Genomic DNA, 27,893 nt, shown 5'->3' on the forward strand with positions numbered 1-27,893 from the left:
GGGCAGAGGGGCAAAATGCAGGTGCTAGCAGGTATCTGGGCTGATCCCGCTAACAATGCGTTTTTTTGGAACCCTGAACTGCTGGGGACGCTAGTATAGATCTGATCAGATCAGATATTGATCTGTTCAGATTCTATACCACTACGGGAGGTGTATGCTTTGCGCGTGGGTGTTAGCGGTACTGCCACTAACCTAGCGCTGCCTGGGGCGACGCAGACCCTGACCCTAAAACCTAATTGATATCACCCGCCGGGTGATCAGGGGGTTAAACCTTTATTGGGTAATAAATGGTGGGTGCCCTGATGCTATAAAAAGCAAACTAACCAGAGTCACCCGTAACACTTATACGGTTTTCAGTGGTGAAAGGGTTAACTAGGGGCAATCAGGGGGTTCAAATTTTTATTAGGTAGTATATGGGGGTCCCTGGCGCTATATAAAAACCTGACGGGGAACCTAAATAACTAACTGGCTAACCAGCGTCACCAGTGACACTTATACTGTGATCGCTGGTGAAAGGGTTAACTAGGGGCAATCAGGGGGTTAAAACCATTATTGGGTAGTATATCGGGGTACCTAGCGCTATAAAAACCTGGCGGTGAACCTAAAAAAATAACTAGCTACCTAGCGACAGTAGCGACACTGATGCAGCGATCAGAAAAATTATCGCTTAGTGACACTGGCAAAAGGGGGTGAAAGGGTTAACTAGGGGCAATCAGGATGTTAAAACCATTATTGGGTAGTATATCGGGGTACCTAGTGATATAAAAACCTGGCGGTGAACCTAAAAAAATAACTAGCTACCTAGCGACAGTAGCGACACTAATGCAGCGATCAGAAAAATGATCGCTTAGTGACAGTGGCAAAAGGGGGTGAAAGGGTTAACTAGGGGCAATCAGGATGTTAAAACCATTATTGGGTAGTATATCGGGGTACCTAGCGCTATAAAAACCTGGCGGTGAACCTAAAAAAATAACTAGCTACCTAGCGACAGTAGCGACACTGATGCAGCGATCAGAAAAATGATCGCTTAGTGACAGTGGCAAAAGGGGGTGAAAGGGTTAACTAGGGGAAATCAGGATGTTAAAACCATTATTGGGTAGTATATCGGGGTACCTAGCGCTATAAAAACCTGGCGGTGAACCTAAAAAAATAACTAGCTACCTAGCGACACTGATGCAGCGATCAGAAAAATTATCGCTTAGTGACACTGGCAAAAGGGGGTGAAAGGGTTAACTCTAGGGGCAATCAGGGGGTTAAATCTTTATTGGGGGTGATAGGGGGCTACCCTGGACCTAACACTAACTGCCCTGACAGTTTTTACTTTTACAACTGACACTGAATGCATTGATCAGTAAAGAAATGATCAATGCAATCAGTGACACTGTGACTGGGGGGGGAGGGGGGGATCGGGGGGCGATCGGGGGGGGTTTGTGTACCTATGTGTACCTATGTGTCAGTGTAGTGTTTTGGTGCACTTACTTTTAGTCTTCTCCTCGTAGTCCGGTCAAAAAGACCGCCCCGAGGAGAATGACATCACTTCCTCCTTCCTGTGTAAACAATACACAGTGGGAGGAAGTTCGTCATTGGCCAGGAGCGATCCAGAGGGGGTGGCCAGAAACCAACGGCCATCCCCTCATCACTGATTGCTCCTGGAGGGAAACGAACCGCCGCATCCAGCGGGAGGGGGTCCGATCGGACCCCCCACCCACTGGAAGGCAGGCACGTACATGTACGTGCTTGTGCCTGCCTGTGCCATTGTAATGACGTACATTGGCAATACGGCGGTCCTTAAGTGGTTAAAGAAGAGAATGTATAACTGGGGGGTGGGTTGCGCTATGGATCCTTAAGAGTGAATGTAGAAAGGAAAAGAAAAGAAAAGTTAAAAGGTAAGAGCAGCCTCTATTGATTTCCACCCACGGGTGGAACGATGCAAAGACAAAGGGGGGTAATAGATATGGCGCTTATACCTATATGTGGGGACTAGTAGTGTGTTGGTGTATAAAAATGTATTGTATTGTATAGGTCAATTTTCACATGTGTGGCAATATATAATTCTTAAAGTGCTGACTAATTTTGGGCCAAAGTGTATATAATATATATTTTCCAGCGTGCTGGTTCAAAACCCAAAATTTTAAAATTAAATGAAAATTAAATAAAAATACAATAAACTCAAAGTGCACGCCAATGGCAACAGGTTACAATGTAGCAAACCATATAACTTATTAATCTAAATAGCAATATGCAGTTATTAAAGTATTAATCTAAATGGCAATATGCAGTTATTAAAGTGCGCGTGCAAATAAATTCTTACAGACCTATAGGTGAAGACTAATTGTGATAGCTGGTGGATTAGTCGTGAAAAAAGAATATTAAAGTATATTACGTATACTGTGGTGCCAAACTATAATAAATAAACATATATGAAATATCACGGTGGTAGCATAAACTGGTCTGATAGTGATGCTTTACATAAATTAGTATAAAATTAATGAAAATTAAAAATTAAAATACCATCTACATGAAGCATATATGTGCTAAAATGATAAAACACAGAAAAATTAAATAAAATTAAAGAATCCAAAAAAAAAAAAAAAAAAAAAAAAAAAAAAAAAAAAAAAAAAAAAAAAAAAAAAAAAAACGTGCAAAATTAGTGCAAGAAAATGTGCAAACAATGCAGGCAAATTTTAAACATTGGACGTGATGGAGCAAGTCTCTATTGGGTGGCGGAAAAAACCGCAGGTGCAGAAAAGGAGGGGGGTGATGTTTTCCAACTGTGTTCTTCACATTCGGTGGCTTAAAAGGGTGTTAAAATTATTATGCTCTCACCAGAAGGAGGACCCCATCCGGGGTGGATCAACATTCACAATATTAGCTATTGTGCGGCTCTCTGGCTTCCTTCCACTTTAAAGATTAGGGATCCCTCGTTCCTCCGTGAGTAGCAATAAGCCCCGTTTATATGGAGTAGAGAAGAGGCACAACCATAGTGTGATACCGTTTTTAAAGAATTTTATTGCAGAAAATAGTTAAAAAATTACTCACAAACAACTGGTTTAAAAGTGCGGTGTGTACAGCTTTTAAAACGATCCAGATGACGTCCATGTGACGAAACGCGTAGGGCGTGGCCAGGCAGCGTACACCTCGAGCTCAGACGGAGATTGCAACAGCGGGAATTTTAAAAGCTGTACACACCGCACTTTTAAACCAGTTGTTTGTGAGTAATTTTTTAACTATTTTCTGCAATAAAATTCTTTAAAAACGGTATCACACTATGGTTGTGCCTCTTCTCTACTCCATATAAACGGGGCTTATTGCTACTCACGGAGGAACGAGGGATCCCTAATCTTTAAAGTGGAAGGAAGCCAGAGAGCCGCACAATAGCTAATATTGTGAATGTTGATCCACCCCGGATGGGGTCCTCCTTCTGGTGAGAGCATAATAATTTTAACACCCTTTTAAGCCACCGAATGTGAAGAACACAGTTGGAAAACATCACCCCCCTCCTTTTCTGCACCTGCGGTTTTTTCCGCCACCCAATAGAGACTTGCTCCATCACGTCCAATGTTTAAAATTTGCCTGCATTGTTTGCACATTTTCTTGCACTAATTTTGCACGTTTTTTTTTTTTTTTTTTTTTTTTTTTTTTTTTTTTTTTTTTTTTTTTTTTTTTTTTTTTTTTTGGATTCTTTAATTTTATTTAATTTTTCTGTGTTTTATCATTTTAGCACATATATGCTTCATGTAGATGGTATTTTAATTTTTAATTTTCATTAATTTTATACTAATTTATGTAAAGCATCACTATCAGACCAGTTTATGCTACCACCGTGATATTTCATATATGTTTATTTATTATAGTTTGGCACCACAGTATACGTAATATACTTTAATATTCTTTTTTCACGACTAATCCACCAGCTATCACAATTAGTCTTCACCTATAGGTCTGTAAGAATTTATTTGCACGCGCACTTTAATAACTGCATATTGCCATTTAGATTAATACTTTAATAACTGCATATTGCTATTTAGATTAATAAGTTATATGGTTTGCTACATTGTAACCTGTTGCCATTGGCGTGCACTTTGAGTTTATTGTATTTTTATTTAATTTTCATTTAATTTTAAAATTTTGGGTTTTGAACCAGCACGCTGGAAAATATATATTATATACACTTTGGCCCAAAATTAGTCAGCACTTTAAGAATTATATATTGCCACACATGTGAAAATTGACCTATACAATACAATACATTTTTATACACCAACACACTACTAGTCCCCACATATAGGTATAAGCGCCATATCTATTACCCCCCTTTGTCTTTGCAAAGAAGAGAATGTGCACTGCATTTCGAGATTTTAGAATTTGCCACGTCACGAATGTTAATTGCCCATTACAAACGCTAGTTTACAAGAACGACCGCTTCTGGCTCGTCCTTGCTTCCGAGCATGCGTGTTTGAAATTTGGACTTTTGTCCGAAGGACTTGTGTACACACACTTGGAAAAGACGGACATTTGTCCATGGAAAATTTTAAAGCCTGCCATCCAACATTTGTCCACAGAAAATCCAACAACAACTGTCCGATGGAACGTACAAACGGTCTGATTCTCTGCCAACAGCCTGTCATCAAACAATTCCCGTTGGAAAATCCAATCGTGTGTACGAGGTTTAACAGGTTTTCTTCTAAGATTGCCCTGTATTTGGCTCAATCCATCTTCCCATCAATTCTGATCAGCTTCCCTGTCAAAGCAATACATGCTGCCACCATCATGTTTCACGGTGGGGATGGTGTGTTTAGGGTGATATGAAGTGTTGGTTTTCAGCCACAAAGAGCGTGTTTTAGGCCAAAAAGTCAAATTTTGGTCTCATCTGACCAGAGGACCTTCTACATATTTGCTGTGTGCCTGCATTGCTTCTTGCAACCTGCAAATGGGACTTCTTATGGCTCTCTTTCAACAATGGCTTTTTTCTTGCCACTTTTCTTTAACCACTTAACAACCGCCCATTGCCGATTAACGGCTTCAGGGCGGTTGTTTAACTCTGAGAGGCCGTTAATTAACGGCCTCCCAGAATTCTGCTCTCGCGCGCCCCCTGGGGCGCGCACACGAGAGCATCCGTGACCGCTGGGTCCAGTGGACCCGGCGCATCACGAATCACGGCTCATTCACGGCTCATCGCGGCCGTTTACCACGTGATCGCTCCGTCAAATGACGGAGTGATCACTTGTAAACAAGCCGGCGTCATGTTATGACGCCGGTTCCTCCCTCCCCCTCTCTGTACCGATCGGTACAGCTGAGGGGGAAGAGATCGGTGTCAGCAGCGATGTGGGCTGCATCTGCAGTGCCCACATCGCTGCTCACCGAAAATTAACCCCTCGATTCCCTGCATTACTCTGCAATGCCCTGCCATTACTCTGCAATGCCCTGCCATTACTCTGCAATGCCCTGCAACGCTCTGCAACACCTTGCAACACCTTGCAACACCTTGCAACACCCTGCAACACCCTGCAACACCCTGCAACACCCTGCAACACCCTGCAACACCCTGCAACACCCTGCAACACTCTGCAACACTCTGCAACACTCTGCAACACTCTGCAACACTCTGCAACACTCTGCAACACTCTGCAACACTCTGCAACACTCTGCAACACTCTGCAACACTCTGCAACACTCTGCAACACTCTGCAACACTCTGCAACACTCTGCAACACTCGCCAATACCCTGCAACACTCTGCAATGCTCTGCAACACCCGCCAATACCCTGCAATGCTCTGCAACGCCATACTCTGAGATACCCAGCCATAGTCGGTGATACCCTGCAATACCCAGCCATAGACATCCCCCCCCCTCCCGCCGCCCTCCGGTGCTTCTACCGAATCGCTAATACAATCAAAGCCAGAATCTTTTTTTTTTTCAGGCTTCCCAGCTTAGAGGTGAGATGCGGGGTCTTATTGACCCCACATCTCACTGTAAAGAGGACCTGTCATGCCATATTCCTATTACAAGGGATGTTTACATTCCTTGTAATAGGAATAAAAGTGATCAAAAAAATTATTTTTGGGGAAAAAAAATGTCAAACTAAAATAAATAAAGTAAAATGAACAATAAAAAAAATGTTTTTTTTTAAAGCGCCCCTGTCCCCATGTGCTCGCATGCAGAAGCGAACGCATACGTAAGTCCCGCCCACATATGAAAACAGTGTTCAAACCACACATGTGAGGTATCGCTGCGAACGTTAGAGCGAGAGCAATAATTCTAGCCCTAGACCTCCTCTGTAACTCAAAACATATAACCAGTAAAAAAAAAATTTAATTGTCGCCTATGGGGATTTTTAAGTAGCGACGTTTGGCGCCATTCCACGAGCGTGTGCAATTTTGAAGAGTGACATATTAGGTATCTATTTACTCAGCGTAACTTCATCTTTCACATTATGCAAAAATTGGGCTAACTTTACTGTGTTTTTTTTTTTTTTTAAGCACAAAACTGTTTTTTTTCCAAAAAAAAGCATTCGAAAAATTACTGCGCAAATATCGTGCGAGATAAAAAGTTGCAAAGACCACCATTGTATTCTCCAGGGTGTTTGCTAAAAAAACATATATAATGTTTTGGAGTTCTATGTAATTTTCTAGCAAATAAATGATGATTTTTACATGTAGGAGAGAAATGTCAGAATTGTCCTGGGTGCTCCAGAACACCTGATGGCGCTCCATGCATGTTGGGCCTCTGTATGTGGCCACACTGTGTAAAAGTCTCACACATGTGGTATCGCCATACTCGGGAGTAATAGCAGAATGTGTTTTGGGGTGTAATTTGTGGTATGCATATGCTGTGTGTGAGAAATAACCTGATAATATGACAATTTTGTGAAAAAAAAAAAAAAAAAGTAAAAAGAATCTTGATTTTGCAAAGAATTGTGGGAAAAAATGACAACTTCAAAAAACTCATCATGCCTCTTACTAAATACCTTGGAATGTCTTCTTTCCAAAAAGGGGTCATTTGGGGGGTATTTGTACTTTTCTGGCATGTTAGGGTCTCAAGAATTGAAATAGGCCGTCAGTACTTCAGGTGTGATCAATTTTCAGATATTGGCACCATAGCTTGTGGACTCTATAACTTTCACAAAGACCAAATAATATCCACCAATTTGTACTTATTTTTACCAAAGATATGTAGTGGTATAAATTTTGGCCAAAATGTATGAAGAAAAAATTACTAATCTGCTAAATTTTCTAACAGAAACAAAGAAAAATTCATTTTTTTACAGAATTTTCGGTATTTTTTCTTTTATAGCACAAAAAATAAAAAACCCAGCGGTGATTAAATACCACCAAAAGAAAGCTTTATTTGTGTGAAAAAAAGGACAAACATTTCCTATAGGTCCAGTGTTGCATGACTGAGTAATTGTCATTCAAAATGCGAGAGCACCGAAAGCTGAAAATTGGTCTGGTTATTAAGGGTGTTTAAGTGCCCAGTGGTCAAGTGGTTAAAGGCCAGATTTGGATGTGGAGTGCATGACTAATAGTTGTTCTGTGGACAGGTTCTCCCACCTGCGGTTCCTCCAGCTTTACCATGGGTCTTTTGGCTGCTTCTCTGATGAATGGTCTCCTTGCCTGGCATGTCAATTTAGGTGGACGGCCATGTCTTGGCAGGTTTGCAGTTGTGCCATACGCTTTCTGTTTCCGGATGATGGATTGAACAGTGCTCCGTGAGATGTTAAAAGCGTTGGATTTTTTTTTATACCCTAACCCTGCTTTAAACTTCTCCACAACTTTATCCCTGACCTGTCTTGTGTGTTCCTTGGCCTTCGTGATGCTGTTTGCTCACTAAGGTTCTCTAACAAACCTCTGAGGACGTCACAGAACAGCTGAATTTATACAGAGATTAAATTACACACAAGGTCGACTATTTACTAATTGGGTGACTTCTGAAGGCAATTTGTTCCACTAGATTTCCAGTTAGGGTCATCCGAGTAAAGGGGGCTGAATACAAATGCATGTTGCGCTTTTCAGATATCTGAAAACCAGTCATCATTTTCCTTTCACTTCACAGTTATGTGCCACTTTGTGTTGGTCTCTCACATAAAATCACAATAAAACACATTTAAGTTTTTGGCTATAACATGACAAAATGTGGAATATTTCAAGGGGTTTGAATACTTTTTCAAGGCACTGTATATACTGTGTGCATATATATATATGTATATATCTATAGTGATATATATATATATATATATTGCCATGGAAATTGACTGCTCTATATAAATAATTACTAGCTTTGTAGCTCGCTGACTGTTGTGCTTCTTTGTAACATGTTTATAATCAACAATTTCCAAAAGTACCTGCGGAAGGCTGTAAGAGTTGCGAGATGGTGAATTACTTCTAAAATGGGAAGACAGTCTATCTGGTGACTGGGGTCCACTGTACAAAGCATCTTCAACAGGTGAGTGGCCCCTGTAACTATAGGAAGGATCATACGAGGAACTGATGTCATGGTAGGAAGGTTGATATTCAGCTACTGGTTCAGAAGACCGGGCTAATGCAGGCTCTTGGAATTCCTCATCCAGTTCATGGTCAGTGTAGGTTCCACCTTCTGCATCAGTCTCCTCATAATCACTGTTGGCACGACTGTCACAGCTCAGGTAATCTGTAGATTTAACTGATGATTCATGTATAAGATCCAGTGGTTCATCTCCTGAAGGCTCAGCCTTAAGACAAAAAAAGCTAATGTTAAAGCATCACTGACATAATGGTATCCTTGTAAAAATGCTCCTAAGTAACTTTTACCTTATCCTCAGTAGTCCATATTGCTCTTCCTTGCTCAGTTTGAATGATTTCTTTCAGGCTTCGAAGCCAGGAATCACTTGCACCACTCAAGTTAATAACAGCTAAAATGATGAGGAGAAAAAAAAAGAATTACAATACAAGGAATAAAAAGACCAACTGTTAAGAAAATACAAAAAAATGCAAACTGCAGTCACCAGTGAAAAGATGAGAATATTTCTTCCGCATTTTAACAGCCTGTGAATACAAACGGCGTGAGCTCTTCTTTGACTCAGGGAGCAGCCATTGTCTCATTGCCTTCACACCCTGCCTGTTCTCTGGGTTGCAGAACACCACAATAGGGTAAAACTGCACATAATTCAGATGCTCCACTGCTGTAGGTGTGATGTCTAATAAAGCATGCTTATCCTAAAAAGAGAAAAATAAATGAAAACAAATATTTAGCTCTACAGAAAACCTGAGTGCTTCCTGACAACTAAAAGGATAAAGCCAATCAATGCAAATGAAAATGGCAACAGTGGATGGACATGATTTAGTTAGACAAACAAAATCTTTAATTATTAAATATGTTTCATTTGGCATTGTGGTCAGGTTTTACAGTACATTTGTAAAAGCATGAAGCAGTAGATATATTAACGTTTGTTTGCTTTTAACTACTTAACAACTGTCCACTTAACCAAATGACGGCTACAGAGCCGTTTCTTAACTCTGAGAGGCCGTCATATGACGTCCTCCCAGAATTCCGCTCTCGCGAGCCCCCTGGGGCGCGCACTCGAGAGCATCTGTGACCACCTGTGCATCATGGATCACGGTAAACGGGCACTCATCGTGACCATTTACCACATGATCGCTCTGTCAAATGACGGAGTGATCACTTGTAAACAAATCGGCGTCATGTTATGACGCCGGTTCCTCCCTTCCCTCTCTGTACCGATCGGTACAGCAGAGGGGGAAGAGATCGGTGTCAGCAGCGCTGTGGGCAGCATCTGCAGTGCCCACATCGCTGCTTACCGAATCAATTCCCTGCCAATACTCTGCAATACCCTGCAAAACGCTGCCAATACCCTGCAATAAATTGCCATACCCAGCCATACTCGGAGATACCCTGCGATACCCAGCCATACTCTGCAATACTCAGCCATACTCAGTGATACCCTGCAATACCCAGCCATAGACGTCGTTCCCCCCCCTCCTGTCGTCCTCCAGTGCTTCTACCGACTCGCCAATACGATCAAAGCCAGAATCTTTTTTTATTTCAGGCTTCCCAGCCTAGAGGTGAGATGTGGGGTCTTATTGACCCCACATCTCACTGTAAAGAGGACCTGTCATGCCATATTCCTATTGCAAGGGATGTTTACATTCCTTGTAATAGGAATAAAAGTGATCAAAAAATTTTTGGGGAAAAAAAATGTCAAACTAAAATAAAGTAAAACGAACAATAAAAAAAAAATCAAAAATTTGAAAGTGCCCCTGTCCCCATGTGCTCGCATGCAGAAGCGAAAGCATAGGTAAGGTCCCGCCCACATATGAAAATGGTGTTCAAACCACACATGTGAGGTATCGCTGCGAACGTTAGAGCGAGAGCAATAATTCTAGCCCTAGACCTCCTCTGTAACTCAAAACATGTAATCAGTAAAAAAAAAATTAAGCGTCACCTATGGGGATTTTTAAGTAGCAACGTTTGGCGCAATTCCACGAGCGTGTGCAATTTTGAAGAGTGACATGTTGGGTATCTATTTACTCAGCATAACTTCATCTTTCGTGTTATGCAAAAATTGGGCTAACTTTACTGTTTTTTTTAAGCACAAAACTTTTTTCCAAAAAAAAAAAGAGTTCGAAAAATTGCTGCGCAAATACCGTGCGAGATAAAAAGTTGCAACGATCGCTATTGTATTCTCTAGGGTCTTTGCTAAAAAAAAAATGTATAATGTTTTGGGGTTCTATGTACTTTTCTACACATGTGGTAACGCCATACTCGGGAGTAATAGCAGAATGTGTTTTGGGGTGTAATTTGTGGTATGCATATGCTGTGTGTGAGAATAAACTGATATGACAATTTTGTGAAAAAAAAAAGGAAAAAAAATAATCTTGATTTTGCAAAGAATTGTGGGAAAAAATTACAACTTCAAAAAACTCCTCATGCCTCTTACTAAATACCTTGGAATGTCTTCTTTCCAAAAAGGGGTAATTTGGGGGGTATTTGTACTTTTCTTGCATGTTAGGGTCTCAAGAAATGATAGGCCGTCAGTACTTCAGGTGTGATCAATTTTCAGATATTGGCACCATAGCTTGTGGACTCTATAACCTTCACAAAGTCCAAATAATATCCACCAATTTGTACAAATTTTTACCAAAGATATGTAGTAGTATAAATTTTGGCCAAAATGTATGAAGAAAATTACTAATCTGCTACATTTTATAACAGAAACGAAGAAAAATTCATTTTCTTTTATAGCACAAAAAAAAAAAAAAAAAAAAACCCAGCGGTGATTAAATACCACTAAAAGAAAGCTCTATTTGTGTGAAAAAAATGACACAAATTTCATATGGGTACAGTGTTGCATTAATGAGAAATTTTCATTCAAAATGTGAGAGCACCGAAAGCTGAAAATTGGTCTGGTTATTAAGGGTGTTTAAGTGCCCAGTGGTCAAGTGGTTAATCCAGTATTGATCAGTAGGCTTAACTCTATGAATAAATACAAAGTTACATTTTTTTTTCCCCCAACACAGTAAGTCCCACCACTTGGATCCTGTGAGCTGGAGAGTAAGCGGGGTGCTTTCAGCAGTCTCCACATATATCTGATGCCAGCATGTTTATGCTACAGTGATAAACACCATTTTCATCCTTGCCACGGCATGTGGCTGGTGATGCGGTTACGGTAAAACTCTCAAATCCTCACGTGTCTGCAGCAAAGCAGCAAATGACCAGGGTATCTGCAATCCTGGACTTGCCGCACTTCTGAGCATAAAAAGGTCAAGGTCCGCAGTTTGGGAATTACTGTTCTCTTTGTCAGTCTAACCTCCAGGGACCACTTTGTGCCTCTTGCATAGAGGAGGGTGTTTAGCATTTCATGCAGGGTAAGGGTCAATTTGTGGCAACATACTGGGCACATAAACAGGCATTAGGCTGCTTCCACACTGCTTCTTCGCAAAAAACGCATATGTATTTATACAGCATTTCTAGTGTGTTTTGCAAATGTGAAAAAATGACATGCAACTCAAAAAACGCACCAAAAATATCATTTTTCATGCTTTTTTCTATTTCAATAGGCAGGTGCATTTTTGGTGTGTTTTTTTTTTTTTAACCGCACCAAAAATGCAGCATGCAGGACAATTTAATGGTCATGATGTTTTCTTCCGCTTATGGCAATGTAAAAACAGAATAATAACTGGTCAGTGTGAAAGGGCCCTTATCTAGAATTTTTCAAACAGCAGATATTAGGAAGAATATAAAAAAAATGGCACTCACAATGAACACATTATGCATAACAGTAATGAAATACAGTGTAGATGAATAAATATAATTTATACATGCTTGCAAACAAATCTTTCACTAATGTTATGTCAATTAAGATAACTTATTTAACTTTTAAATATACATGCTGAGAGATTATAAAGTCTGCTCACTGGTTTGTTATGTATTCAGATTTTTATGGTTTCTAATTTAATGATATATTTAACCACTTCAATACCAGGCACTTTCGCCCCTTCTTGCCCAGGACAATTTTCAGCTTTAAGCGCTGTCGCACTTTGAACGACAATTGCGCGGTCATGCAACACTGTACCCAAACTAAATTTTTATAATTTTTTATAATTTTTCTCCCACAAATAGAGCTATTAGTGGCATTTGATCACCACTGGGGTTTTTGTTTGCTAAACGAAAAAAAGAAAAGAAAAAGAAATTTGTGAAAAAAAAAAAAAAAAAAATGTTTTTCTTTGTTTCGGTTATAAAATTTTGTTTTCTCCTTCACTGAAGGGGAACAGATAGGGCGGCACTGATGAGTAGAATTGATGGGCACTGATAGGCAGCACCAATATGCAGCACTGATGGGAACCGGCAGGTGGCACTGATGGGCAGCACTGATGAGGTACTGATGACAGGTGTTACTATAGGGCACTGATTGGCATTGTGATGGGCAGTGACTGGTACTGGCAATGAATGGCTTTTTTGGGCACTGATAGGCGATCCTGAGGGGGCACTGACTGGGTACCTTTTTTCCACATCTGATGAGGCTGTGCTGATAATCAATGTACTGATTATCAGCACAGACCCCCCTCTGACAGGGAGAGCCGCGCATCGCTAGCGATTGTCTCTCCCGGTCAGCACGGAATGCCATTTACCGGCACTTCCTGGTTCACGCGATGAGCAGCTGTGATTTGTCACAGCTGATCACATGGTAAGAAGCCTTGCCCTTGTGGGCATGCGCCAGCATGTTATCCTGTCGGCTGTCATATGACGCCCAGTCAGGATAACAGAACCACTTCCCGGACGTCAATATGCTATTGACCGGGCGGGAGGTGGTTAAAGGGGTATTAAACCTAAAACCAAAAACATAAATATTTTATTTTTTCTTCTTTTTTTTTTTACTTTTTCCTTTATCTGGTGATCTGCTGAGTAACACACCTCCTGTATTAGAGTGCCCCCACTCTGGATGAATGAGCACCAGGGGCACAGCAGTCTGGTCAGTCTGGGGGGAGGGAAGTGTTATATGTAGTAGCAGATTTAGTTACACTAACAATCTGAAGCCAAACTCCAGCCCATACTGCAGTTACAGCAACATTTTTGTTGGGGGGGGGGGGGGAGCAAATGAGGGGATAAAGGTTTTCCATTAATTAAAAGCTGATCATTGTAAGCACCCCAGTCAGTGGAAAATGGTTTGATCAATGCTCTGTTACATTTGTAGGAGAGCTTGTTCTGTTGAAAAACACCAGATCTATTGGCTGGATCCCCAGATGAAAACAAAAGAAAGCCTAAAAACCATCACATCTATGAACTGGTGAGCTGCAATATAATAAATGTTTGCATTTGGGTTTAATACTGCTTAACCACTTAACGACTAGCTGCTGTCATTTTACGTCTGTACTTTGATGTGGAATACCGTTGTTATGGCAGCATAAAGCTGCCATAACCCCAGTATCCTCTTAAATGGCGGGTGGCTGGCTTTCAGATAAAAGTGGTCTCTGCAGCGGATTTGCTGCAAGATCACTTTTATCTGCGGTGGGAGAGGTGCCCCCCACTCCTGTCATCTCCGCCGCTTACAGGAACCAGCGGTAGCGGGGGAGACGATCGGGTCCTCTCCTGTGAGACTGGATGCCAAGTGAGGGAAAGATGGCCCCCATTCGGCTCCATACCACTGGATGACGGAAGCAATGTCAAATGTCACTTCTGCCCAATGCTCTTTTTTTTTTCTTTTTATTAAAAAGACATATTTATTTTTCTATTGCATTTAAGTCTAAATGTGAGATCTGAAGTCTTTTTAACCCCATATCTCACATTTAAGAGGTCCTGTCATGCTTTTGTTAGAGGGAGAGCAATAATTCTAGCACTGGACCACTGGATCCAACTCAAAACTGGTAACCTGTAAAAAAAAAAAAAAATTTAAATGTTGCCAATGGAGATTTTTACGTGCCAAAGTTTGTTGACATTCCACGAACGGGCACAATTTTGAAGCATGACATGTTGGGTATCAAATTACTCAGCATAACAGTATCTTTCACAATACAGAAAACAATCAGGCCAATTTTACTACTGTCTTATTTTTTAATTCAAAAAAGTGTATTTTTTTCCAAAAAAATTGCGCTTATAAGACTGTTGCGCAAATACTGTGTGACAAAATATTGTAATGACTGCCCTTTTATTCTCTAGGCTGTCTAAAAAAATTTTTTTAATTTATTATATATCCAGTTGCCGACCAGCGCATGCCGATGTACGTCGGCAGAATGGCACGGGCAGGCAAATGGGCGTACCTGTACGTCTCTTTAAATTTGCCGCCCTGCCATCGGGAGCGCGCCGCCGGCGGCGCGCTCCCGCGCTGGTCGGGACCCCCGTGAGTCCGGTCGCGGGACCCGCGGACTCGATCGCCGCGAGCATACTCGCGATCGTCTCACGGAGGGGCCGAATGAAGAAATGCCTTTGTAAACAGCATTTCTCCATTCTGCCTAGCAACTAGTGACGCTGATCTCTGCTCCATGTGATTGGAGCAGAGATCAGTGTTCACTAAATGAAAGCTCAGCCCCCCCACAGCTAGTAACACACCCCTAGGAACACTTAACCCCTACACTGCCACCCACTGGTTAACCCCTTCACTGCCAGTGTCATTTACACAGGAATCACTGCATTTATATAGCAGTGATTGCGGTATAAATGACAATGGTCCCAAAAATGTATGAAAAATGTCCGATATGTCCGCCATAATGTCGCAGTCACAATAAAAATCGCTGATCGCCGCCATTACTAGTAAAAAAAAAAAATATTAATAAAAATGCCATAAAACTATCCCCTATTTTGTAAATGCTATAACTTTTGCGCAAACCAATCAATAATCGATTATTCTACAAAATATGTAGAAGAATACGTATCGGCCTAAACTGAGGGAAAAAAATATTTTTATATATATTTTTGGGGGATATTTATTATAACATAAAGTAAAAAATAATGCGTTTTTTTCAAAATGGTCGCTCTATTTTTGTTTATAGCGCAAAAAATAAAAACCGCAGAGGTGATCAAATACCACCAAAAGAAAGCTCTATTTGTGGGGAAAAAAGTACTTCAATTTTCTTTGGGAGCCATGTCGCACGACCGCGCAATTGTCAGTTAAAGCGACGCAGTGCCAAATCGCAAAAAGTGGTCTTTGACCAGCAAAATGGTCTGGTCTGTAAGTGGATATACATACACACACACAGTGGGGACAAAAAGTATTCGGACCCCCTTAAATTTTTCACTCTTTGTTATATTGCAGCCATTTGCTACAATCATTTAAGTTCATTTTTTTCCTCATTAATGTACACACAGCACCCCCATATTGACAGAAAAAGACACAATTGTTGACATTTTTGCAAAACTGAAATATCACGTGGTCCCAAGTATTCAGACCCTTTGCTCAGTATTTAGTAGAAGCACCCTTTTGATCTAATACAGCCATGTGTACATTCATGAGGAAAAAAAATGAACTTAAATGATTTTAGCAAATGGCTGCAATATAACAAAGAGTGAAAAATATAAGAGGGTCTGAATACTCTACTTCCCCACTGTATACATATTTATATTACACACAAGTATTCTAAGTAATTTTCTAGCAAAAAAAAAAAAAAAGTTTAATTTGTAAACAAACCTCAAAAAGAGGCTTGGTTCTTAAGTGGTTAAATTGAATTATATATTTTTTGTTCATTGCGAGATAAGTGCCCTTTTTATAAGTATTTTTTCCCAATACATGCCAATCGACTTGTTCTAGCTAATGACATTTTTTGTGAAAGGTTAGCGCAATTTGTGCCCAATTACTCTCCATAACTTAAATGCCCTTCTCTATCTGGGCACCATAAGGTCAGGCTGACAAATAGAAACCTTATTTCCTAAAACACGTGCCATGACCTTTTCCAGAATGGGACTGGGCAGAGCCAGTACTGTCAATACTGGACTATTTACTTTGCTGCACTGCGGTCCCACTTCTATTTAACACTTAACTTGTGAGTACTTACACCCTCTCCCTTGAGCTAGCTGCAACATTTAGTGCTAGTACTACATTGCTTCTTCTCTGGGACCTCGTCACATTTTATCATTTATTAATATTTGTTTTTGTTTTTAATACACACACACACACACACAGGACTCACTAGATGGGTAGTAGATGTATACTTGTTCTATATACCAGACTTTCATTAGCCCCAGTGAACACTATGAATTACATGTTTTCCTGTATAATTGACATGCGATTCAGTGCAGTATGATTTGAGCCCATTCAATTTGAATGAGTTCAAATCGCACCGCATCACACCAAAAGAAGTGCATGCACTACTTTTGGAAACGTACTGCAACCGGATCACATGGTACTTTTGAACCATGCAATCTGATGCAGGCAAACGTGCTGCATTTGTGACCTGTGTTTGGGGTGTCAGTAACCCATCATTGCAGATTTATACTGTAGTGCATTTTGAATGTGGTGCTTCAAACCCACACAGATCACGGGTTTCCTGCACAGTGTACTAGTGTGAACCTAGCAATAAAGGGCCTTTATTTGTAGCAGTTACAGCATTGCAGACCTTTAGCAAGCTAGTTGTCAAGCTGCTTCCCATGGTGGCACACCAGTGGGTTGGCTCCCAAGCCAGGCTTTGAAAGTCCACAAATGCACAGAGCGTAGCTCGATCCTGCCCCCTGGATTAAATTGACAGAAGTAGGAGCCAATGGCTCCCGCTGCTGCCTCTGTATACTGTTGGGAAATAGGAGAGGAGATTGGCACAGGGCTGGATCGAATAGGACTCAGGTCAGTACAAAGGGGAGATACAACTATTGGGAATTTTCTTTTATTTCAACGCAGGGAATGTATTAAGGTAAACATGCCTTGCCTTTACAACCACTTTAATCTGCTAATCATAATTTACTAGATTTATTCAAGCAGACTGGTTTTTAATGATGTCAATACATGTTTAATGTGTATAGTTCGTGTAAATACATAAGCAAATGATGTATGGGTAAATTAATTATTATGGAAATACTCAGTAAGTATTTGTGATATACAATATAATTTATATTTATGCAAGTTTTCAACTTTGCCGTTTTAAAGGTCAGTTGTCTTCTGCAAAACAAAGTTTTAGACACCCCTTGACTCTCTAGAATTGTCTAGCAGCTAAAGGAGTTCAATTTTGTCCAGGAAATGACCTTGGAGGGCTGTCCACTGCAGCTGAACATGATAGCTACTTTTACTCATTTTGTTATCAAAGAATGACACCTAGCACCCAGGCAAAATGACATTAGTGCAATTATAAATTTTTTTTGTAAATTCCTTTTTTTTATAGGATTTCAAAAGGTATAGTTATACAAAACAAAGCCTATTAGGCATAACCAGGCTTAAACAAACACTATGGGGGTTATTTACTAAAGGAAAATCCACTTTGCACTGCAAGTGCACTTGGAAGTTGGAAGTAAAGTTGCTGTAGATCCGAGGGGGACATGCAAGGAAAATAAAAACAGCATTTTAGCTTGCACATGATTGAATGATAAAATCAGCAGAGCTTCCACAAATTTTCAGATCTACCCCTTAGATTTAGAGCGACTTCACTTCCAAGTGCACTTGCAGTGAAAAGTGGATTTGCCTTTCGTAAATAACCCCCTTAATGACCTAACAAAACAACTTAACACAAAACACACTTGGCAACCAATGCCCTAGGGCAAATTAATTTGCGCCACTGAAAGCACCATAAATAACATACAAAGAGGATTGATCCTACAGCACTCTGAAATCAGCCATAACCACTCCCAAGGAAATACTACAAGAAGTGCTGGGGGGGGGGGGGCATGGGAATAGAAGCCACCATCTCCTTGGATATAGTACAAACTTTCCAGACCTTCAAAAATGTTTATAGGGCATCCTCTAGACTCTCGTGTATATTTATACAGTGGTACCATTTTATGAACTATGGACTTCCAGAAAACAGATGTAGAGGCCTGAGGGGATTTCCATTCAAGGAGAATAGACATGTACGATTATAGAACAGTAACAGTTCCAGCAATTCTCATTGCTCTGTACATTGCCAGTAAATTAACAAGACCCACCGAAACAGTTGTGACAAAATAAATACACTAAAGCCCCATACACACTATCAGATTTTCTGCTGAGTTTTTCCTTCAGATTTACCAAATCCATGTAGTGCAAGGGACTGCCCGATTGCATACACATTGAAACTCCTAAGGTTTGACCTCATATTATATGGTTTTGGTAAATCTGAAGGAAAAACTCAGCAGGAAATCTGATAGTGTGTATGGGGCTTTAGAGACATCTGCCCAAAAGAGTCTAATGACTAGACATTCCCAAAAACCATGAATAAATGTGGCAGGGTCCTCTGTATAATGCCAACATTTCGATGGGTGTGAGGGGGAAATCCTGTGCAGTTTTTTGGGAGGTAAAATATACCCTATGGGTAATTTTAAATGGGATCAATTGATCTTTGATAGAGACCAATTGTTGCATGGGGTAAACCCAAATGTCCTCCCAGTCTAGATCCGGAATCTTCCCACGCCAGCATTCTAGAAGTTTGTCAAGGCCTTCATGTATATTAGGATGAAGGGCTTTGTATATGGTATATAGGAGGTTTCACCAGAGAATCATCTCTCAGACTCAAAACTGTAAAGGAAACAGGTTGAGTAGAGAACTTCAAATGAAAAGCATGGCGCAACTGAAGGTATTGGAACAGATACAAGTTAGGGAGAGGATATCGGGTTTTTAAGGAGTCAAAGTATGATGGGCACTTCATGCACATATTTGATTAAGATATTTGATTCCTTTGGAGGCCCATATTTGAGGGTCTGGAGAGATATAAAATTGATGAAGTGAGGGGTTCAACCAGAGAGGTGTATAAGGGGACCACCCATGAGATGGCACAGGACATTGCAACCGTCAAGCCTTAAGAACAGCCCTCATCGATTGTCACAGAAAAGGGGGCCTGATCGAATACAGTAAATTGCATAAGGCTTCATAGAACCCAGATGTGCTGCCTCCAATATTAATGCATTAGTGATATTTGCCATCAATAAATTATGTGCATGTGTAGGCTAGTAATATGGGCAAGAAAGGCCCTCATCGAAACTCGGTAGTTGAGAGCTGGATGAAATATTGCTCTGAACGTATGCTGGTGAATGGTGAATGAATGGACACCCCTTGCCTGTACTGCCGTCCTGAAGATACCGAAGATACAGAATGGTGACATGGAAGCTGCCGCTGAAGAATGGTGGAGATGTGTCACTCAGTGGCAAAGCGGCACGTGTTGGGAAGCATCACATGGTAAAACAATTATGGACTGCTCCATAGGACCTGTTTCTGCACATGTTGAAAGCACAGTGCGTTAAGACAATTATGGACTGTTCCATGGGAGATGTCTCTGGAGCACACGTTGAAAACCACCACACATTACACAAGCTAAGGACTGTGCCACCGGTACTGGTTCGGAAGCACATGTTGGGGAACCACACACGTTAAGACAGTTATGGACTGTTCAATAGGAGCCGTGTCTGAAGAAGGGTGGTATGCACCTTTTAGGCGCAAAGCGGATAATTTTGGAATTGAACATGAATTAATGTTATATATCTAAAGTTCTACACATCTGTTTGTACAACCAAACTCAGCCATATTGATACTTGCAGTGCCACATGTTTAAAAGGTATAGAGGAATGTGGCACCAAACAGAATCTGCATAACAAAGGAGTTATCTTCAGCCCACCTGGTGTGCACGAAGCTTCAAAGAGATTGATGACGAAGATGGCCCAGGGCACGTCGACTGCAATACTGTCACCAGAAGCCAAGTATGGCAGGACAGTAAGTAATATAAGGAGGGCTGTCATGTGAACACTGATTGGTCCAAAGCAAATGGGACTGGCAGTAGGATGCGGTTTGGATGGTGTGTTTATCAAAAAGGGGTTCATCAAAGAGAGCTGTCTCTTTTTCCATCATGAGGCTCAGCCAAGAAGATCTGCTAAGTATCGCTTGTATTGTATTCTGATTGTATGCTATGTACTCTTGTAACTTCTATTGATACCTTATGTAAGCTTTCTTATTTCCTTGGGAAATAAATGAGATTTGATTGATCCTAAACCGTGTATTTGGTTTCATAGCTAATTGGTATAGTATTGTGATATTAACGATAGCATGTGCTCAGAGTATAGATAGACTAACTAATCTATACGGACTAGACAAAGTAATACATAACTGATGATAATAATAGGTTGTATTGATCAGTTACTTCAGCATGTGTTAGCAATGTAGCAGTGTAATAAGCATATACTGTAGATCCGGACAAGCCAGCCCTCCCTCTTGTCCTTGGCCTTTGCAAAATCTCCAATTTGAATCTGGGTTGACAAGAACCTCAAAAGGAATGTTGTCTTGGCAGAATTAAATTGTTGGATGTATTTCTTCGGAATCCATACCGGAACATGCCGGAAAATGTACAATATAGCTTCATGATCTGCAGTAGTGGTAGAAGGTTTAAAGAACAGTAGTCAAAAGCCCTGGAGGAAACTGTCATTCCCAGATATTTTGCAGTGAATGTCCACCTTAGGGGCAAATCTGGATCAGATGCAGTGCAGGCCGCTGGATCAATAGGAACTATTTGCGATTTATCCCAAATTGACTTTAAAACCAGTTTTAGTAGAAAAAGGAGGATATTAGGGCTAAGGCCTCCCCCTAAGGGAGGGACCAGGGTCGTTGAAGAAGAGAACTAGGTCATCAGCGTATAACGCCACTTTTTTGGTAATGGGGCCCTCCTGAATACCCTTGATAAGGGGAACTTTGTGTATAGCCTGGGCAATAGGGCACAAAAAGCGCTGGGGACAATAGGTTCCCCTTACTCGTGCCCCTACCAAAAGGAAACGGATCCAACAATATGCACCCCAATTTGATCTGGGCAGTAGGGGATTTATACATTTGTTTAATCCAGTTATGGAAGCCTGGCCTAAAGCCCATCACTTCTAACACAGAGGACATATGAACCCAATCAACGGAGTCAAAAGCTTTTGCTACATTCAACAGTACCAAGACCCATGAGGCTGATTCAATCAGTGGGAGTAGCAGATGGGGGTAAGACTGGAGTGGGTAAGGGCCCGAGTCTCATAGCTGTGCACACTCTGCAGAGCCTCTGAGCCAAGTCCTTAATGCAATTTGTACCACTCCCCCAGTAGCCCATCAGGCTCTGGGGTTTTGTTAAGAAAGGAGTTGATGGTCACTTCTATTTCAGAAATGGAGGATGATCCTTGATAGAGATCTCTCTAACAAGGATAGTAAGGAGAGACTCCACAGAGTATCCAACAAAGCCGAAACATTCTGACAAGGGATTAAAAAACATTTGCAAACTCCTGAAGTATACCAGAGGCGTCTAGAGTCTGCAATTAGATTGGCAAGTAACCTGCTGTTTTTCTCTCCAGACTCATTCACCCCCATCTGCAAAGCCTCTGCCACATGTGTAATAGAAGTAAGATGGCATTCCAAGTCTCTGCAGGCCTGTGCTAGGCAGGAATTCTCCCGTAGGGGAGGATGCAAACCTAGCGGCTGCATTAGATTCAGCTTGCTCAAGCACAGTTTACTGTGCATTATGGTCAACTTTGGCTGATTTGATGGCAAAAATATACTGCCCACGTGTAAGCATCCCACACACATTGGGGGGGGGGGGGGGGGGGGACGCAGAGTGCTTGTTCATTTCCCAATATTGTGAAGCTGAATCTGACATATTCTGCATCTTCTCATTATGAAGCCATTTGGGGTCCAAGCGACAACATCCGAGACTGGTTACTTCCCACAATCAAGGTAATTTCCAGCAGGGAATGGACAGGTAATTCAGAACGCGCCCTTACGGATGTAAAGACCAACTGGCTGCCAAACACCAGATCTATGTGGGAACCTAATCTGTGGGAGGCAGAAATGGTGTGAATAAAAACACCCCTTGTGAATAAATTTCAATCTCCATATTTCTTTAAGGTCAAATGTTCAGGCCCAAGATCCCAAGTCTAGATTAGGGGCTTTTAATGGGGTAGAGAACTATGCGGCTTATGAGTGTGCAAAAATTTAAACAAAGGGACCTATTGATTTTATTATTAAGATTAAGTCAGGAGGAAAACCTGAGACAGAACAGAACAATGGCTAAGAGTCAAAAGATGTGAGGGAAAAGACTAACTAGGCTAGCAAGTGGAGTCACCACACACCCAGATATTAAGGATCCTGTTAGAGAGAACTGTAGTTATAAATCTCCAGCTGTAAATAGCACATGACAAGACAGGCAGTTGGTTGCAAAAAACAAAACAAAACATTAAAAACAAAATACCTACTGACTGGCAACCCAAACAACAGTTCTGCCAGTTTGATACCCTTAATGATTAACAATAAATTACTCCAGGGGAGTCAGGAGCAGTAACTCCCTTCTGTTGCTTCAAAGGAGGGTGAATGTGAGGGGAGTGGGTGTGAAGTAAACTCAAGGTTGTACACGAGATTGTGCCATACATAGGACAGGTATTGTGAGACTATTCATTCAGACTATGAAAAAGATCCTTGCGCCTGGTGAATTCAAGCGGGAAAGCACTGCAAAGGTGAACACAAGATATTGGGAGCATCAACTTGGGAGAGGGGAAGCCCAAAAACATCCAGGGAAAAAAAATAAATAAAAAAACTCCAGATCACTACAACCCCCATAAATGTATTGGGCTATGCCAACCAAGCCAAGCCCGGCATCTGGGAGAACGTTCAGAACAGTTTAAATTTACAGACAACAGAAAGGATCGAGGGGTTGCAGTGTCATTGTCATGACCAGCATAGCGAAGGAGCAGACCTGAGCCCCAAGTGGGGTGTAATTCTCACTGCAAGCAGGGCCGTCTTTAAGGCAGGGCAAAGGGGCAGCTGCCCTGGGCCCTGTCGTTGTGGGGCCCAAAGCAGCTGCCTCATACTTGCTAACTATCTCAGTTTAAATTCCCTTGTCCCTTGAAGTTTTAATCCTGTGCTGTGTCCCAAAATCTCAGTGTGAAGTGCTGGTGCTAATGATGCCATGCTCTGCCCTATTGTTGTGTACAGATGACTCACCTGCAGACCCTGTGTTTACATGTAAATAACCGACATTCATAAGTAAACAGCGCGGCATAAGTAAACAGCTGCGGCCAGCGGCATTGATATGTAAATAAAGGGGTTTTTAGGCAGCCAAGAAAGTATAAGAGAATGTTGAATACTAAAAAAGATTTGAATATTTATTAGTACATAAAAAACGTATGGCACATTGGTTAAAAAATGAACTCCACTGGACAATTCATGAAAAATAAAGAACAACATTGGTAAAAACTGGGTGTTCATATACAGACAGGAATTTCACATGAACACTGTACGAAATTACAGACAGTGGGAATGCGACTCTGGTGCGTTTCAACCCACGATACGGGTCTTCTTCAGAGGGATAGTCTGCTATGAGAGGAGAACATCATAAGTATATACATTGAAAATTACTTCAATACAAGTGTCTAGAATCCTAACACAATTACAGAGTAATGTACATCCAGGTAGATGGAAAGAGCATTCACAGTGGAAATCCTTCTCAAAAAATAAAATAAAACGCTTCTCTCTCTCACTACATGTGTACACAGGGGGCCCCGACGTTCCCAGCTGTCACTGTGTGCCAGGAGGAATTATAAAGGCGGAGTCCGATGGTGCAGCTCCATAGGTAGTGCGAGCATCGGCAGCCAAAGGGTGGAAGGGCCTCACTTGTAGCGAAATTCAATGCGAATGTGCAATTAGCGCTGATCGCTCAATGATTAAATGAGCAGGCAACCAGGCTGCATTATTGTAAAATGCTTATTCATTTAGTTCATAGGCATGCCTACAGGTGTTCAGCATGCAAAGGTGTGTCAAATAATTCCAAATGCCCCAAGAAAGGTATTAATGGCACATTCGCATTGAATTTCGCTACAGGTGAGGTCCTTCCACCCTTTGGCTGCCGATGCTCGCACTCCCTCCTATGGAACTGCACCATGGGACTCCGCCTTTATAATTTCTCCTGGGACACGGTGACAGCTGGGAACGTCGGGGCCCCCTGTGTACACATGTAGGGAGAGAGATAAGCTGTATAATTTTATTTTTTGAGAAGGATTTCCACTGTGAATGCTCTTTCCATCTACCTGGATGTACATTACTCGGTAATTATGTTAGGATTCTAGACACTTGTATTGAAGTAATTTTCAATGTATATACTTATGATGTTCTCTTCTCATAGTAGACTATCCCTCTGAAGAAGACCCGTATCGCGGGTTGAAACGCATCAGAGTCACATTCCCACTGTCTGTAATTTCGTACAGTGTTCATGTGAAATTCCTGTCTGTATATGTACACCCAGTTTTTACCAATGTTGTTCTTTATTTTTGATTAATTGTCCAGTGGAGTTCATTTTTTAACCAATGTGCCATACGTTTACTGTATTACTGTACAGTAATCTCTAGCAACCAATTAACAAGCAAAAATCATTTGCTGCAACCTCTAGCAACTAATCAGTTAGCCACAATGTGTGCTGTAACCTCTAGCAACCAGTCAGTAAGCAGTAATGATATGGTGTAACAGCTGGCAACCAATTGCAATTGCTGCCTGAGCCGATACAGTAAACGGATTTTAAGTCTAGCTGCTATTTATTGTATGTCTCAGAGCAGGTGGAGAGTGACATTGCATGCGGGGGCCCAAGAAAATTTTTGCCCAGGGTCCAATCAATATTAAAGACAGCCCTGACTGCAAGGTGGTCAGCTAGTCATCAGCATCTGCAGGATTGTTGAAGACCGAACTGCCCCATCATGCTAGACTCAAAAGGTGGCTGGGGTAGAGCATGCTCCACTTAAATTACTTTTCCTGAAGATTCTTGCACACATCATTGAAGGTTTTCCTTTCTTGCTGCAATTCGGCTGATAAATCTGGGAAAAGTAGAACGGAGGTACTACCATATTGAAGCGTATGGCGTTTGCGGGCTTCTGAAAGGATCCTGTCCCTATCTCAGTAGTTGAGAAAGTGGACCAAAAAGGGTCTATGATTAGTCTAGGGAATGACGCGACCCATGGGCACTCTATGGGCTCTTTCAACCACCTATGTGGGGGGAAACTTCTGTGAGGCCTAGGGAGGTTCTTGAAAAACTCCTCAGCAAGATCTGCCGGATGATCACCTCCTCCTCCTGTGACTGAGCTTCGATTTCCTGCAAGTGCTCGAGCAGAGGTCCTCATCTGCCCCAGGAGCAAATACTAAAGAAACTTCCCTTTCATAGATTTTTACCACAATCCAGAGCCAAGTATTAACCACTTCAGTAGCGCACTATAGCCAAAAGACTGCTACAGTGTGGTACTATAGTTCTAGGAGGGTGTCCATAGAGATCCTCCCAGAATCCCACCCCTGCGGCGTTCATTGGGCACACTGACCTCTGAGTCCTTTGGACCACAGATTGGGGTAAAGGGCAATCACAGTGACCCTTTACCATGTGATCAGCTGTGTCCAACCACAGACTTGCCGGTTATCAGCAGGCTGACAGCACACTGTTTAGACTGATAAATCAGCGCACCGACCACCAGTGTTGCCCTATCAGTGCCCATCAGTGAAGAAGAAAAAATAACTTATTTTCTAAATTTTATATAAAGAAAACAGTTCTTTTGTTTATCAAAAAAATTAAAACTCACTGGTGATTAAATACCACCAAAAGAAAGCTCTATTTGTCCAAAAAAATTGTAAAAATATCATATGGGTACAGTGTTGCATGACTGTGCAATTGCCGTTAAAAAGTGAGACAGCACTGAAAGCTGAAAATGACTCTGGGCAGAAAGGGGGAGAAAGTGGCCAGTATTGAAGTGGTTAATTGATTATATTTAGTTTTTTATCTAGGATAGTATCTTTTACATAGCTATATTCAGTTGTATTGAATATTTGTACTGTATGCATTTTAGATGTGTAGCTATTTAACAGATAATTTCTTCAGCATTAATGAAAACAAATTTTAAAATTAATAGACTAAGCACTACAAATGATTTTTTTTTTATAATTCAGCTGGTCTTTTTTCTTACCCTTTCAGCGATCTCTCTCACCACCTGAAGTTTTATGACTTTGGAATTTCCATCATCACGAGCAACACTTTCTGCAAATAGAGTATCAGACTTTCTAAGGCATAAGCTATATTTTCAGTCAGAATGTTAACACAATACATGAAACAAAAAATCAACATCAAAAATTCACAAATGAGAAGAAATCAAGGAACAGAGGTCAGTCAACTACAGTGGACAAATTATTTTACCAAATATATTTATGTTACATTGCATACATGTATACATTAAAAATAGTTGAACGCAAAAGCCATTTGTCAAAGTCCCAAGAACCATCATCAAAAGAAGTTAAAATTAAACAGGGATCTAAGAAATTGCTAGGCAGATACTAAAGCCCGAATCCATCCTAGAAGAGAATCACTGAACATAAGAAATATGCTAATTATTTTCAATCTCAAACATTCCTGAATATTTACCACTGATGTAAATCTATAAGGTACAGAGGCTAATATAGCTATACTGAGCCATATTGTTGTTCAGTCGTGTCAGACTCTTCGTGAACTCATGGACCATAGCGAGCCAGGCTTTTCGTCCTCCACTGCCTCACAGAGCTTGCTTAACTTCATGTTCATTGTTTCGATGATGCCATCTTGTTTTCGGTCATCCGCTTCCGTTTTCTTCCATGGTTCCCAGCATCAGGGTCTTTTACAATGAGTCCTCTCTTTGCATTAGGTGACCAAAGTATCTGAGTTTCAGGATCTGTCCTTCCAGTGAATCCTTCAAAATTGACTTTTTTGATCTTCTTGCCATCTAAGGAACTTTCTAGAGTCTTTTCCCACACCATATTCTTATTATACAGGAGTTATATAATGCCAACAGTTTACGCAGCGCTTTACAATATAAAAACATAGTTCAAAAGCATTAATTGTTTGATGTTCAGCTTTCCTTATGGTGCAACTTTCACAGCCATAGGTTACTACTGGGAATACCATAACTTTGACTATATGGCACTTTATCGGTAGGGTGATGTCTCTGGTTTTTATAATGTTGTCTAGGTTTGCCATTGCTTTCCTCCCAAGAAGCAAACGTTACTTAATTTCATGGCTACAGTCACTGTCTGCGGTGATCTTGGAGCCAAAGAAGGTAAAATCTGTCACAGTTTCCATTTTTTTCCCCTTCTATTTGCTAAGGAGTGATGGGACCAGTTGCCGTGATCTTAGTTTTCTTAATGTTCAATTTCAGGCCAGTTTTTGCACGCTCCTCTTTCACCTTCATTAAGAGACTCTTTAGTTCTTCACTTTCTGCCATTAGTGTGGTATCATCTGCATATCTCAGGTTGTTGAGACATCTCCCAGCAATTTTAATTCTGGCTTGTGAT

The 27,893-nt window shown here is 41.1% G+C and overlaps 1 protein-coding gene across 3 annotated transcripts in view; it reads right to left on the reverse strand.

The window, feature by feature from the left end:
- TJP3 (tight junction protein 3) overlaps positions 1–27,893 on the reverse strand; it is a 566,967-nt gene that overhangs the window by 29,970 nt on the left and 509,104 nt on the right. For all 3 annotated transcript variants that reach the window (XM_077475676.1, XM_077475677.1, XM_077475675.1), the window contains exons 16-19: positions 26,540–26,610; positions 8,982–9,192; positions 8,788–8,888; positions 8,343–8,708 (exon numbers count right to left, since the gene is read on the reverse strand). In XM_077475676.1, the coding sequence (XP_077331802.1) occupies positions 8,343–8,708; positions 8,788–8,888; positions 8,982–9,192; positions 26,540–26,610 (749 nt within the window). The remainder of the gene's footprint in view (positions 1–8,342; positions 8,709–8,787; positions 8,889–8,981; positions 9,193–26,539; positions 26,611–27,893) is intronic.

This window comes from Lithobates pipiens, unplaced genomic scaffold (assembly GCF_037356315.1).
Source record: "Lithobates pipiens isolate NorthernLeopardFrog02 unplaced genomic scaffold, aLitPip1_a1.2 Scaffold_13, whole genome shotgun sequence".
Classification (NCBI taxonomy): domain Eukaryota; kingdom Metazoa; phylum Chordata; class Amphibia; order Anura; family Ranidae; genus Lithobates; species Lithobates pipiens.